Source organism: Micrasema longulum, unplaced genomic scaffold (genome assembly GCF_059751315.1).
Source record: "Micrasema longulum isolate JH-2025_06_02 unplaced genomic scaffold, ASM5975131v1 h1tg001818l, whole genome shotgun sequence".
NCBI lineage: Eukaryota > Metazoa > Arthropoda > Insecta > Trichoptera > Brachycentridae > Micrasema > Micrasema longulum.
In genome coordinates this window covers 15,816-32,582 of record NW_028278992.1, presented here as the reverse complement: position 1 = coordinate 32,582, position 16,767 = coordinate 15,816, and the positions used below count along the sequence as shown (strand labels likewise).

Sequence of the window (16,767 nt, the reverse complement as noted above, 5' to 3'; positions counted from 1 at the left end):
ATATGTGTGTGTGTAAGTATGCATGTGCGTGTGTATGTATGTGTGTATGTTTTCATATGTAAATTTATTAAATATTTTTACCTATATACCTATGTGTGTTGGTACATTTTCTTATTTTTACTTATTATTGTATCTTTTAGTTTTCCTTATGTTATCTTTAATTTTAACTAAATTTACATACTTATGTTTCACTGCTGCACTTGAATGTAATTTCTAATATATGTAAAAGCCCGTAGGGCGTGTAAATTAATAAATAAATAAATTAAATAATGTTTTATGTGTGAAATAAATAAAAATTTAAAAACTTTCTTTGGTTAAATGTTTTTCAATCTTTGGAAAACATAAAATAAATATCTGATTTTGTCTGTTAGTTTAGCTATTTCAATTTCTATTTTCAATTTTATTTATTTATTATATGTACATTACAAAATGGAATATCTTAATTCATACATATAGAAATAATTAAAATAATTAGGTAAAATTAGGTATATATAAAAAAAATAACACATAAGTATACATAATATCCAGAGAATAATATATTAAAAAAGTAAGAGAATCTTGTAACGAAAAACTCCCTCAGAAACGTGAAAAATGTCAATGTCCAAAGTGATATTGTTCAACATAGAGATAGCCCTTCCAGCAGTGGCGTCTTTGATACCAAATTTCCAGTGAAGCTCAGATTTTAAGGATAAGTATAATATGCGTAAATGTTAAGTAAATAACACAGTACGGACCATGTTTGTAGGCATCTTTGAGCATTTTTATATTGGTTGCTCGTTTTTTATCTTCACAATGTGTTGATATAATGCAAATTAAAATACACATTAGGTGCTGGTGAATAGCAATGATTTCTTAGTGAGGCTCTGCCTCACTTGCTTCATATGTTCCTTCGTCCCTGCCTTCCAACAGGCATAACCATTGGCAGGTTGGTATATTGGAATGTGAAACAGTCTATGCTGACGCTGTCTATGACATAAAAGCTAATGCTCCGCATAATTTCAGGGTTGTCAATAATACCGCGCAACAATCGAAAGAAGTGCGTAGTTAAATACACATTCCTTCTGGTCTTCAAGCTGCTGTAACCGAGCATACCCTAGAGGAACTCGGTGGGATAGAGCCATGGATAATATCGGCACTCCCTCGTGTAGAGAAACCGAAGAAATATACTATAACAGTAAGGTAAAATTACCTGGCGAGTTTGCTGAGACCCAAGATCTTCTTGCAGGGCAGGTACCCTATGGACACTTTGCCGTAGAATGGCACGAGGTGGTGCTCGCACATGGAGAACATCTCAATGTCCTTAACAACCACCATCTCGTCGTGATCTTCATCGAAGACTGCGTCGTTTAGCACCTCTGCGAAAAAAAGCAACGATGTTAAAACTGTGACAGAAATTTGACGATGAGTTTTGAGGGTGTGGTAATCCAGCATCCCTGCTGGAAAAAATCATTCAACATGCACATCGGATTAAAACTCATTTTCTCCTGTCATCTCTAACTGTGGTAGGAGCTCCCTGCATAAATAAACAAAAAGCTTTTATTTATTACTGTTTTTTGTTTTAGTCTTCCTGACGTCATTGCGACCTGAGTGGATCTATCGTGACGGGTCCCCGTAAGTTAGTTCTCGTTCTCTAGGCCCAGTAGCTCAATCACAAATAACTATCGACGTGCTAATAAGCGACGAGATAAAAATTTCTCACCATGGTTGTTTATCGTATTCGCGATCACAATGGAACATCCGTGAACACCAATATGTAATCTCAAAATATTTACGTTTCGCGACATATAATCCTGCTGCGCAATCACATATTTGAATTTCACCGGTGTAAATATGGAAAATATTCCGAAACTGCTATTTTAATTTATTTATCGTGTTATTTATTGCATTAAGCCGGCAATTGGCAAGCCAAATGTCAAGAAAACCAGTCGCCATTGTAATTGTAATTTATTTTTCACTTTTTTGTATTAGATACTCTTTCTTCACGAATCTCACCCGCATAAATAAAGATTTCAGCTTTTTAACTTCACAAACATCAACAGATGAAAGAATTGAAGGAATATAGATGTTCAAATATGGTCAGAATGGTAAATGTTACACAGTGTGTAAAGTGGTCACTTAAACCAGCCAATGACATGTCATAAGCCCTGTAGATGCCTAGACTTCTATATTGCCTTCTCTTAAATGTTCTTCATCTCTGTTGTCATATGTTAATTATAATATACTTCATTAATACAATTTAGTAAAGTAATATAGATAAATTTTATTTAAATTTCACTCGAATATAAATCATTTATAAACTGTCCAGAAACAATTTTTTTTTTCTTATGTTTAACAATAATCATAGCAATAATTGTTACAAAAAAATAAAAAGATGAAGTAATAAAAAATTATATTCAATTAAAAATGATTTACATTTTTTTATTTGTTCTTTTACAATTTATGTGTGACTTCTTTTACATCAAAGATAAGGTTCATTTTTTGAGGAGACATTTAACATAATTTTGAACTGGTAAAAGAAAAAGTATAAAAACTGGATAATTGTTTTCAGGCGTTGCCTAGTAGGTGATTTGGTTCAGCCGGATGAATCTCACCCACGTGATAAAGGTTTCAGCTCTTTTACTTCAGATAGAAAAGTTGAGGAAATGTGGATGTTAAAACAAGGGCAGAATGGTGAATGTTACACAGTGTGTAAAATGGCCACTTAAACCAGCCAATGACAGATCATAAGCCCTGTAAATGCCTAGACTTCCATAGTTTCTTCTTTTAAATGTTGTTCATGTTTGTTAATCTTAATGACTCCCTAGAGGGTGACGTCCAGTGTTTTGTCTACAAACATTTGGACAAACTCAATATATTGTAATAAAACCAACTGGTCCGAAAAAAAGTTTAAAAATTATAAAATTGCTTTCAGACATTTCCTAGTACATGAAATAATTCAATCAGATGAATCTCTTCACAGCAATAAAGGTTTCAGTTCTTTGACTTCACTAAAATCGACAGATGGAAGAATTGAAGAAATACGGGTGTTCAAACATGCAAGGCAAAATTGCATGTTTGAAATATAATATATAATATTTAAGAACCAAAATTTATTTACAAGTAATTCAATTAGATCAAGTCAAAGAAGGAATCGTGTGTTAGAAATAGCACATTGTAAAACGAGGCTCGCACAGAGACATGCATATTTTATGGGCCCAAAATTGTTTAATTCTTTTTTTACTGATAATATTTCATTGATTCCAAACTTTCAAAATTTTCTTTCTTTAAAAAAACATGCACTATCCTGGATACAAACTAAAGATATGAACTCTTTTTTTCTATGATATATTTTATTGCCCTTTAATAATAAGGAATATTTTTGTGTTTTTTTTTAAATATTTTTTTTCCTTTTTTAATTACTATTTTTAAAAAAATACCATATTATCCGTTACAGAATATTTTATTTTTTCTTTCGTATGTTACTCAAAAATATTATAACTGTCCATTATTAATTATAGGAGAAAAAATTCATTAACATTTTCTAGTATACCCACGAACAGGCCATACCTTTGTGGGATTTTTTGTTTACTATTAATGTTTTTCATTGCTATGTAATTATGCTTTATTTTTTAATACTCTGTTTTATCACTTATGTTTATTGTAAAAAACAAAAAAAAAAAAAATTAAAAAAAATGGCGAATGTTACAGTGTGTAAAGTGGCCACTCAAACCGGCCGATGACGGATCATAAGCCCTGTAAATGCCTAGACTTCCATGTTCCCTTCTTTTAAGTGTTTTACGTCACTGTTGAAATTTGTAAATAATAAATTTGTTTGTTTAAAATTTTAGAGAAACTACAAAGATCTTTATTTGCTTGAAAATAAATCATGTTTGTATGCCGCGCCGTTAGATTCAAAAGAAAAATGACACTCTTAGATACATCTTAAAATGTTTACTTAACATTCTTGACTACAAATATTTGCTAAATACTAACACAAGCCAACTCTAAATCACCAACAAGCCTTTGCATTAAAATATATTTATTTTATTTATTTATTATACGGCACAAGTGCCTTTTTTATCTATAAGAAACCCCCAACATTCAATGCGGAACGTCTATATAAATTATTTCAAGTTCATACAGTTTTTTTAAATATATATTTGGACCCCTGTATTTGGTAGCCTTACGTGTCGTGTACAAGGCTAAGGTACTCGGAAAAAATCGTTTTTGTTTATCTCGGAAATGGGATGTTCGATCTCTGATTTTGGTTTATTACCTTAATGAGTCCAATCACCATTGTTGCAAAGTTCAAGAACAATGGCGCGTAATAACTACTTTTAAAATCTGTTAAGAATATTTCATCTTTCCTGCATTCTGCTTCAAGATTATTTTATTTATTTATTTATTTTTATTTTATTAGGGAAATCAACAGTTCTACATACATATTTTTTTAGTAAACAAACAGATATAGTGTATAAGCTCAGAACTAATAACAGATTTCCACATAGTATACAAAGTTAGTAAAGAAAATATATGTTACATATCAAATAAATACATACAATTTATACATATAAAAATGTTATTTTCATGTACTCAATAATCAAAGATTTTAAAAATATTAATTTTAAGAACATTAAGTTACTGTAAATTGGGCGGGATAAGGACAAAAATGCTTGAAGAGAGGATAAGGAGGGGGGGGGGAGATGTACATTATTATTATTATTATAATGTCTACTAAGTTACATAATGCATTTTTAGTGTAAATTTTAAATATGACAGAGTGATGTTTGTATAATCTATATTTTTAAATTTTGTATTGTATATTGAAAAAGTCCTACGAAAAAAAGCATTTTTAACATACGATGTTTTACTTATTGGTACATGAAACAGGTGGTACCGTCTACAAATCCTGGCTGGCACATGTATTGTTATTAAACCAAGCAGCTCTGTACAGTCAACCATTCCTGTCACAATTTTGTAAAGCAGTAGTTGGTCCGCACACACTCTGCGGTATTGTAGAGAAATGATTCCATGGAAGGTGGAGGCAGTGAGAGTAGATACATAAGAAATACCGGTTTTGTATTTAAGGTACTTTATAAATTTGTTTTGAATATATGGCGTTGTAAACTGAAAAATGGGCACTGAAATAACAGATGTTCGATACTCTGCAAAGAAATATCATCATTCCTTAATTTAAACCTACATAGGTTATTTCTCATGGCTCCGTGTCCGGTAAAAATTTGGGTCGTTTCGTAAGTACTTTGGTGATGACGACGGAAGTTTGCTGCATCAGCCAGCGTTGGGTTTCGTGATTTTACTTGTAGCAGAAGCGCGGCTTGTTTCCTTTAGATCTGGAGGTTCAGCGACGACCTGCAAATTTCCACCTAAAAAGAAGGCGTTCCTCTGTTACTGGAGGCGTCCGTCTACTCCCAACTGAACGAATGTCTCAATCAAATATTTAAAAAATGACTTTAAATGCTCTTCTTAATGCTTGGCAATCGCGATGGGAATCTTCCTCTTCAGGGAGGGTTCCCTTTCTTTTTTTCCCTTCAATCCGTCTGCGCTTAGAATCTTCTTGGGTTATCCCCGATCACTGGACTACGCAGTTTTTATCAGGGCTGGTATTCCGAACGCGTTTACAGCGCGCTATAATGCGTATTTAGTACGTAAAAACGCGCTATACCGCGCTATAATTTCGATTGGAATACCAGCCCAGGTCATGGTAAATTTAATAAAAAATTATTTGTTTTTAATATTGTTGACTCCCCTTCGTGCTGCTGCGGATATCCTAACCAATCTTCTGAACACATCCTGTGGTCTTGTCCCTTTCCCCTTCTCTATGATTACCGAATGGAGCTTCTCGCTACTATCCGTGGCCCTGTTATAGGTCCTGTCGGATAAACAGATCTGGTGGCTTCTAAAAATAATTTCAAGGCTTTTAAAAAGTTTTGTAATCATTTCGGCGAATTGATCATGTCCAATCAATTTAATCCCAGTCAGTGAAGAATTCACTTCCCTCTCTTCTCAATCCAATGAAGTACATATTATGTACTTCTGGATTACTTTCTTTCAGCACAAAGATGCTAAGGCTACCAGATTTCAGAGAGCTCCTTCGGGCAGCTTTTCTCGTTTGACAACGAGCAAATTTTCCGTGTATGTGGGCACCGCCAAGGAGACTTATGTCCTCAGATGCGGTGTGCGGTATGTGGTGGGTAAGCTGTAGCAGAAGCGCGGTAATGATCCTCCCAACGCCGCTGCGTATTTTGTTTCATATAGCGTTTAGCAAAGCCAAGGGGAAATTCTGAGAAGAAAGGTGCCGTTCTTTTACAAGTTGCGGCTCTTGCTCGTTCATCCGCTCTCTCATTTCATAAGATACCAGCATGTCCTCTAAATTTTATCACTTTTGATCGACTCACAACCGAGTTGGAGAACGTCTTTAACTCAACGACTGTGCGTCAAAATCTCTCTGTTGTAACGTCGTGTTGCATTAAGCAAAGGAGTGATTTATATTGACACACGAAAAATCATTCGCATCTGGCATGTTAATTTATTTTTTTAATACAATGCTTGACATATAAATCAACATAAATATATAAAATCAGCTTAAAAACTAAAAAAAACTAAAATAAATCGAATTATTAACGACGTTCTTACAAGGTTACATCATTTTGCAAAAATGTTAGAGATGGGACAAATTGATCGAATAAAAAAATAATTCATTTGATGTTGTTCATGAAAAAAGTATACATGTCTTATTTTTTGGTGAATAATTGTCTTAAAAACACTATAATAGGCTTGTTTTTATATCAATTTTCGGAAACGGAGTTTCATGTTTGCATGAAAAAATCGATTTGATCAGTGATCATTAATTTCCCATCACTAGTGACATTAGTTTGACAGCTGTCAATTTAATCAAGCTATATTTTAAGGGCTTTAATTAACGTAAATTAGGCTTGTAAATAATAATATAATATCTTCAATATGTTTATCAGAAAAAAGTTAGGAGCGAATATGTGTTTTTCATCGAACTTCCAGGGTTGCATTCGACTAAAAAACACCTCTGGAGGGTCTGTTATGTCCGCATGCTCCACTTAGGAGTGGACATGGAAAAAGAAAGAGGGATAATGTCTTACCTTCCAAGCTCTGATCGTACCCTTTGGTGAAGAACAGCATGGCCTTGGCAGCGCGTTCGGGAGTCTTCAGCAAACCTTGTCGGTCTGGGTCCTCTCCAAGACCTATGCAATATGAACTGTATTAAATAACATAACAATAAACCGCAATGTGTAATGTCACCATGGTTGTTCAACATGTACATCGATAACTGCATGAAAGAACTGAAAGATTTAAGAATGGGAGCAAAAATGAGTGGTCATCTGTTGACTGTCTTCTGTATGCGGATGATGCCGCGCTTCTTGCTAGCAGCAAAGGAGACCCGCAATACTTGGTAACAAAAGTCTACGATGTATGCAAGAAAAGCGATTTGCTAATGAATGTTGATAAATCCAAGGTGATGGTTTTTGAAAGGGATTAAAACATAACTAAATGTGTGATCAGTGTGAACGGAGATATTCTGAATCAGGTACAATAATTTGTGTATCTGGGAAGTATGTTTACTAGGGATGGAAAGAACGAGAAAGATATTGAAAGGAGGGTGAGTGCCGGGAACAGGGTGAACAGCGCACTGAAATTTACTTTAGCTAACAAATGTTTATCGCAGGAGGCAAAACTAGCAGTTCATAATGGAGTTCTAGCGAATTGGAAAAATAAAGATGAAAGCAGAATAAATGCTGTCGAAGTGCGATCCCTCGAGCGAATTTGTGGTAAAACGATGTATGATATGTGCACAAATGTCGAGATCTGTGAACTGTGTAAGGCAGAGACATGCATTATCGACAGAATCAAGAAAGGGGTGCTGGGTTGGTTTGGACATGTGGAGCGAATGGACAGCGAAAGAGCGACCAAAAAGATCTAGGATGCGAATGTTGATGGGTGCAGAAAACGAAGAAGACCGACAAAAACATGGCACGGTCAATTCCATCAAATACTTGAAGGTGGACATGTCAAGAGTAGGAATTATTGGCGTGCGTGCATAAGAAGATGTATGAATGTAGAGGAATCGAAGTCTGTATGCAAAATCAATCACAAATAACTATCGACGTGCAAATAAGCGATGCGATAACAATTTCTTACCATGTTTTTTATCGTATTCGCGATCACAATGGAACATCCGTGAATACATAATATTAAATGTCAAAATATTTACGTTTCGCGACGTATAATCCTGCTGCGCAATCACGTATTTGAATTTTACCGGTGTAAATATATAAAATATTACAAAACTGCTATTTTTATTTATTTGTTTATTGTTTACCATGCTATTTATTGCATTTAGCCGGCGGTTGGCAAGCCCAATGTCCAGAAAAGCAGCCGCCGCCATAGTAACTGTAATTTAATTTTCACTTTTTTGTATTAGATACTCCTTACTATTTTGCAAATGCAATATATTGTATTATTTGCTGTAGTAAACGCCGATTTTTGCCAGTGAACTGTATTTTTTGACGAGGTAAACAAAAAACTAACCGACACGAGCATTGAGAGATATTCAATATAAAAACCCGAATGCGCGCTTGTAGGAATATCACTGTGAGACACTGTATTGTGTAAGTACATACCTGCTAAAAGTAGTCGATAGGACCTCGTCATGTCTGGGAGGAGAGCTTCCCGGGTGGGAGGCCTGTGGTCCAACTCCAAATCGTGGTGAAAAGTGCATTTTTCGTGACCTGGAACAATAGAAAAGTAATGCGTTAATTTAACACTTCGAGCACCTTCCGAATACACATAATTTACCGTGTGCCCGGCCCATTTTTGTGAAATTTTATGTTTTGTGAAGGGTTTCTTAAACGTGTCATAAATATGAACATACTGGGTTAAATCAATTGTTACTTCTCACATTAGAAATATATAAATAAAAATAATATAAAAATACCATTAGAAACTGTTCAAAAATTTATATTAAAAATAATGCTTCACAAAAATCGCACTTTTCCCTCTTTCCAATTGTTCGAAGAAGCTAAACTTTTAGATCTAAGACAAACATATTGTTTTCAATGTTTGAAATATATATTTAACAACCAAAATTTATTTACAAGTAATTCAAATAGATCAAGTCAAAGAAGGAATCGTGTGTTAGAAATACCACATTGTAAAACAAGGCTCGCACAGAGACATGCATATTATATTGGCCCAAAAATTTTTAATTCTTTTTTTTACTGATAATATTTCATCGATTCCAAACTTTCAAAACTTTTCTTCTTTTAAAAAACATGCACTATCCTGGATTCAAACTAAAGATGCGAACTCTTTTTTTCTATGATTTATTTTGTTGCCCTTTAAAATTAAGGAATATTTTTGTGTTTTTTTTTTAATATTTTGTATTTCCTTTTTTAATTACTATCTATAAAATAAAAAAAAATACCATATTATCTTTTACAGAATTTTTTTTTTTCTTTCTTATGCTATACAAAAATATTATAACTGTCCATTATTTATTATAGGAGCAAAAATTAATTAACATTTTCTTGTATACCCACGAACAGGCCATGCCTTTGTGGGATTTTTTTGTTTACTATTTTTCTATAAATATGTATTTCATTGATATGTAATTATGCTTTATTTTTTTAATACTCTGTTTTATTATTATGTTTATTGCAAAAAACAAAAACAAATATATATTTATTTGAAAAAAAATAATAAGCAATTTTTGCATTATAGTTTGCCAACATTGGCCTTTATGGAGAATTGCAATTACAAGATGTGAAATAAATGACAGTCAAAATCATTAATTATTTTATTATTTCATGTTATAAGCAGAAATAAACTTATTCTATAAGACTATTTCGTAATAAATGTCCGATTTTGCTCGGTCAGGTCACGCAATATTAACTTTGATTTATCTTTCGAAAATCTATGGAGATTTGCAATCAAGCGAAAATTTTCAGTCTCAATAATTCAAAATAGATCTATCATCACTGACGTATAATAATAATACGGAGACATGTTATTCCGACACTACTAGCTACATCTTAGATCGAAAAAAAAAGTTGTATTAAAAAACCGTTTACTTTTCCCACTGTTAAATTTTTAAGAAATTTAGGGTTTTAGAAATAAAATCGTTATTTAAAAAGAATTGTTCACTTCAAATCCATAAACACAACATAAATCGTTGGACAGAGTAGATTCAATTAAATATTTGGGAATTTATAAAGACGGGAATTTAAAATGGACTAATCAAATTGAACGTATTAAAAATTAATTGAAAAAGCATATTTACTTTTTTAAAACTATAAGAAATATAATTAGCCTAAAAGAACTTGTGACAATATATTAAGTAATAACTCAATCAGTTTTGGGATATGGGATAATTGGATGGGGATGTGCAAATGACACACTGATCAAGCAAATAATAATTGCACAAAAAGCTTCAATAAAAATTAACTCACGAGTCGCAATCAGAACTAGCTCCCTCGGTATATTTGAAAATCTTAATGTAAAATCTATAAAACAACTTTATGTAAAAGTTTTGTTACTATACCCACACAAACATTATTACCTACCTTCCGTTACAAATACAAGAGTTACTAGATACTCCACCCTGATGCTGCAAAAAAATATATAAAAAAAATTTACCTTCGGTCAAAGAGGATTAACCTACTACTCGGTTAAAGTGTACAATCTACTTCCATTATCCATAAAGACAATTAGTAAGTTCTCACAATATAAAATTGCTTTTGAGAAATGGATAGTGGAGGTGGGTTGCGCACGGATCGATGAGTGAATCAAGCCAAATAGGTAAAATGCGTGTACTGTTTATGAAATTTGTTCTATTGGTCTATATAAATTGGTTATGTTTTTTATGATTATTTTAGTTTTTTTATTGTTTATTATGTTAATGATAATTAGGTTAATTTGATTAATTACGTTTTTTTTATTGTTATTATTGTTAACTTTGTTAAATAGCTAATTTAAGGCATGTTTCACATTTTGTAAAATGTTTCCCTCACTGGGGTGTCCCACCCCAGTGAGGGAACATTATTCTGTATAAAAAAAGAATACAAACAATGTAAAAGTATAAATAAATAAATGGTAGTGTTTCTACGTCACAAAATGTAAGTACGAGAACTAGAGCAAGTGTTAATATCTTAATTCCAAAATGAAAAACAACTACAGCACAACATCATTATACATACAGAGGAATATTATTTATTTAATAAAATGAACAAAGGGAATAAAAAGTGCAGTCAGAAATACAACATATTTAATAAAAAAGTGCTAAGTTATATTCATAATTATTTTTTGTGAAGCACTGATTGAAAAAGTGAACATTCAATACGGAAAATCGAGTATTTTAAAAATCGTATTCCTACTCAAGTACACCCCTGTGTTGGTGAGACGATCGGAGTTTGACGTTTGCAAAAAGAATGCCATATTTGAAAAAATATATATTTTATGTTTTGGAATTCAACCATAAACAAGTACCTACTTATATTCAATACTTTTTGAATATCAATAATTTTTAGTTTTGGAATTTAATCACAAACAAGTACCTAGATGAAAGGTATTTTTCCAAGATAATAGCAGGCAAGCCAACGTTCGGGCAGGACAACGTCTGTAGGGTCCGCTAGTAAATAATAAAATTCCAAAGAAGACGATGTAAAAAAATAAATCAGATACATACAGGGTGTTCATTGAACCCTGTCACATCCGAAACCACGATGATCAGTATGAACAAGAAGACATATTGGCACATTAAAATAATTTTTTAGAACGCATAAAATTTAAAAAAATTAAATATCATAAATAGCAAATGGTTGCTTACTTCTGCAGGGGAGAAACAAGAAGGGAGGAGTCTGATACTGCGCCGCACTCCCCTCACTTCTCCCTGCAGAAGTAAGCACCATTTGTTTTTTTAATATATATATTTTTTCAAATATTTGTTCTAAATATTTTTTTTAATTTGTTAATAATAATTTCTTGCCCATACTGATCATCGTGGTTTCGGATGTGACAGGGTTTAAAGAACACCCTGTATATTAAAATGTGAATTATACAAATTTAGATTTATACATAATCAAATATACAAAATAATAGTAGGTATCATTGAAATCAATAGAAAAAAATGTATAAAAACAAAATTGAAATGATAATGAGGAATTCCAGCCCAACCCGGAATTAAATTTTAAAAATGTTTTCGTGTACACGTGAATATTTAAAAATTTTGAAGTAGGATGAAATATCTCAAAATCGCACGCAAAAATAAATAAAAAATGTTAAAAATAGTATTCATTTTAAAATCGTAAATAAAGACGTCACTCATTCCGGCTTCCGCTTTAAAGCCCCCGCACCTTGTAAGGAACGTTTTGACCATAGAAAAAAAGAGTATAATAATACTTTGTTGACATTTCAACTAGAGATTATGTCAACTTTCTCGGTTTTTCTAAATCGAAACGTTCGTAAAACAACTATAACATAGAAATGAGCAAATTACGATAAACTAAATGAAGTAATCAAAGCAATATTCCATAGATTCTTGTCAGGTCAGTAAAGGAAGAACGCCAACCGTTTCATGACGTCGCTACTGAAAAGTGACACTGATTACAGTCATTTGGCGCGATATTTGATAAATGTGACTTTAAAAATCATATCTTTGTAAATAACGAACAAAAAAAAAATTGCTTAGTTAAATAGTACGCTAATAGAAAAAAAAATAGAAAACAGTGGAATTCCTCATTGAGATATGGTTTCTAGAAGTTTACATAATGTATATAAAATGGAGGGAAGCTATGAAAAATACGCCACAGCACTTAGAAGAACTGAGAAATAAATCGTTCTTGCAACTTCAAAAATTTATCTTAAAAATAATGCTTCACAAAAATCGCACTTTTCCCTCTTTTCAATTGTTCCAAGAAGCTAAACTTGTAGAAATAAGACAAATATATTGTTTTCAATGTTTAAAATATATATTTAAGAACCAAAATTTATTTACAAGTCATTCAAATAGATCAAGCCAAAGAACGAATCGTGTGTTAGAAATACAACATTGTAAAACAAGGCTGGCACAGGGACATCAATATTTTATAAGCCCAATTTAAAAAAATATTTTTACTGATAATATTTCATTGATCCCGAACTTTCAAAATTTTCCTTCTTTTAAAAAACATGGTCTATCCTGGATTCAAACTAAAAATATTAACTCTTTTGATATATTTTGTTGCCCTTTAATAATAAGGAATATTTTTGTTGTTTTTGTATTTTATATTCCCTTTTTAATTACTATAAAATAAAAAAGTACTGTAAAATCTTTTATAGAATAATTTCTTTTCTCTTTTTTTTATAACACAAAAATATTATACCTGTCTTTTTATTATATGAGCAAAAATTCAAAAACATTTCTTGTATACCCACGAACAGGCCATGCCTTTGTGGGATTTTTGTTTACTATTTTTATTGTTAATATATATTTCATAGCTATGTAACTATGCTTTTTTATTACTCTGTTTAACCTCTTATGTATATTGTAAAAAAAAACAAAAAAAATATAATAAAAAAAAATATAAAAAAAGGGAATCGAACCGGCGACGCCAGTTTCACAGTTAGCCGTCTAACCAACTGCGCCACGGCGCCTGTCGATAAGTGGGTTTTTTTATTAACATAAACGGCAAATCTGCCTTTTACAAACATTTATAATACTAACATATTTGGCTAAATATATATATTTTTTTTTTTAAAAACATAAATTTCCTTATACCCAAGATTTATGAAAAAAAATTCAACCTAAAAATTATACAAAATTTATTTTTAAAAAATTAACCTATAAATTATGCAGCATATTCAGTAGAAAGTTTAAATAATAAAACATTCTACAGTAATACAACAAGAAAATCATAAGTACTGCTTCATACAGCTGGGCAAAGTGAATAAAAAATTGTATATATTATGAAATGCATGAATAAATAAATATAATTACCATTCACTATCTTTGAAAAAGTTCAAAAGGTTTGTTCTATAGGAACAAACCCTACACTAAATATATCAGATACGTGGGAATAACTATTGCCGAGTTCATGAAGTCTATTTAATACGGCATTACAAGTATACACTGTCCGTGAATTGTTGCTACAAAACGGTGGCACCCGTCTAGTCATTCTTCCAGGCTCCCTGAAGTTGATGAGAGATAATAGTTCAGGGCGATCCCATATTGAATTTACAATGACGAAAAGACGGGTGCCTCTCGTAACCGGACATTAAAAAGTTAGTATGCGATCATGTACTACTATTTACTAACATTATTTATAATATTTACTAAAATGTCTATCAAATAATTGATTAGTATAAATACAGTGTCAAAGGTTAATAGTATAGATAATGTAAAATTAATGATTATTTTGTTACTAGCGATTGTCATCACGTTGGTCAGTTTTCAATTGAGAAATTTGAATACACCGTGGCCCATAACACAAAAATGGTTAAAACTAACTAATTTATTTCATAACATTATTTTGGTACGTGTATTTTGTACATACACAAACCTGGATTTCTCCCAAGGGGGAAGCTAATAAGCGGAATGGGGAATGTTGTAGTACTTAAAGTGGCCACTTAACCCAGCCAATGACAGGTCATAAGCCCTGTAAACGCTCGAATATCCATAATCCTGAATTTGAAAAAAATTCTACCTCATCTCTGTAGGGATATAAATAAAAAAATTATTTCATTTTTAACTCTTAAAAGACTGGTAAATAATCCCTTTGCGCGCGGTGATGTAACATCGTGCTACCACTAGTAAAAGACGGAATATTCTAAAGTTCATACATTCGAAAAAAAAAACATTTGTCTGGAAATGAAAATGGACAAAACCAAGATTTTGAGTCCAATACCTAGCAACGTATGTACTGGAAGTAAAACTATCGGTGCTGTTGACAGTGCATTTACCTTGGGCACAAAATCAAATTGGTCAAAATTTAATCAAACTGCGGAACTGCCTAGACGAATCGGGTTAAGTTGGGCTGCGTTTGGAAAGCTGAAACACGTTTTCAGAAATAAGGAAATTCCAAATAATCTGAAGGCTTAAGTCAACAACTTTTGTGTTCTGCCGGCGGCAACATACGGTCTTGAAACCATATCACTCACTGATAGAAGTGTTCACAAAATTAAGTGCACTCAGCGGTCTATGGAAAGACAAATATATATTATTTTTTTTTTAAATATATTTGGACCCCTGTATTTAGTAGCCTTAGGTGTCATGTACAAGGCTAAGGTACTCGGAAAAAAAAAATTTTTGTTTGTCTTGGAAATGGGATGTTTGATCACTGATTTTGGTTTATTACCTTTATGAGTCCAATCACCATTGTTGCAAAGTTCAAGAACAATGGCGCATGATAACTACTTTTTACTATCTGTTAAGGATATTCCTTCTTTCCTGCATTCTGCTTCAAGATTATGGCGTTGCAAACTGAAAAATGGGCACTGAAATAACAGATGTTCTATACTCTGTGAAGAAATATCATCGCATGGACAATAGTCATCATTCCTTAATTTAAACCTATATAGATAGATAACTTCTCATAGCTCCGTGTCCGGTAAAAATTTGGGTCGTTTCGAAAGTACTTTGGTGATGATGACGGAAGTTTGCTGCATCAGCCAGCGTTGGGAAAAACATTTTAGTGATTTTACCTGCAGAAGAAGCGCGGTAATGATCCTCCCAACGCTGCTGCGTATTTTGTTTTATACAGCGTTTAGCAAAGCTAAGGGGAAATTCTGAGAAGAAAGGTGCCGTTCTTTTACAAGTTGCAAAAGACAAATATTGGACGTCTCCTTAAGAGACCGAATAAGGAATGAGGAGATAAGACGCCGTACTAAGGTGACCGATATCGCAGGAAGAGGGGGAAGACAAAAATGGCAGTGGGCGGGTCATGCGGTGAGACGAGAAGTCGATAGGTGGACCCCCAGAATACTAAACTGGAAACCCTACGAAAGTAAAAGGAAAGTAGGGAGACCACAGAGGAGATGGACTGACGACGTCGTCGAACTCGTGGGCCATGGATGGAACAGAGTGCCCAGGACAGAAGAACATGGAAAAATTTGGAAGAGGCCTATATCCAGCAGTGGAGAGAAACGGGCTGATAAGAAGAAGATTTGCATTGCTGTGCCTATGCTGTAGAATATGAGCAAAGAAAATTGTAACTTTGGCTAATATAGATCAAATAGAAGCACTGTGTAATGACAAATTATGAGTTAATTTAATTCGCACTGCCTCATGTAGAGAAAGCGAAGAAATTTCTTCTGAACCCTATAAAATAAACGTGTCCCATGGCTTATTTGCCACCGCGGCCGCGTTTGATAATATTATCAACAATAAATTCTTCCAATTGATTTCTGGTTGACCTCGAATATAAACATAACAATATTGCCTGACTGGGCAATTCGTATCTCTTACTTAAATATTACAAACGGTAGTGATTATTAAAACACTTTTAGTTTGATACTTCTAGCAAGAGTACTATCAAAAATCAATATCCAAATGCAGACAAAAAAGCAGATTTTCATATTTATTCATTAGCCGAAAGAACTTTTAAAAGATTATGTGATAAATATATAGTAAATAAATAGAGCCCTTTAGGACAATGCAGATTAAATAAATACCTCGGTAGAATGAACCATTCTGAAACATTTAGTTATAGGTTCTGCATTGCAGATGATAAAATGTCTATTTTAATGTAATGAATTATATATATA

The 16,767-nt window shown here is 32.6% G+C and overlaps 1 protein-coding gene across 2 annotated transcripts in view; it reads right to left on the bottom strand.

The window, feature by feature from the left end:
* Window positions 1-16,767, bottom strand: part of Pu (GTP cyclohydrolase punch) — a 33,939-nt gene that overhangs the window by 5,329 nt on the left and 11,843 nt on the right. For both annotated transcript variants that reach the window (XM_088238016.1, XM_088238017.1), the window contains 3 exons: window positions 8,652-8,759; window positions 7,113-7,214; window positions 1,190-1,355 (listed from right to left, as the gene is read on the bottom strand). In XM_088238016.1, coding sequence (XP_088094142.1) covers window positions 1,190-1,355; window positions 7,113-7,214; window positions 8,652-8,759 — 376 coding nt within the window. The remainder of the gene's footprint in view (window positions 1-1,189; window positions 1,356-7,112; window positions 7,215-8,651; window positions 8,760-16,767) is intronic.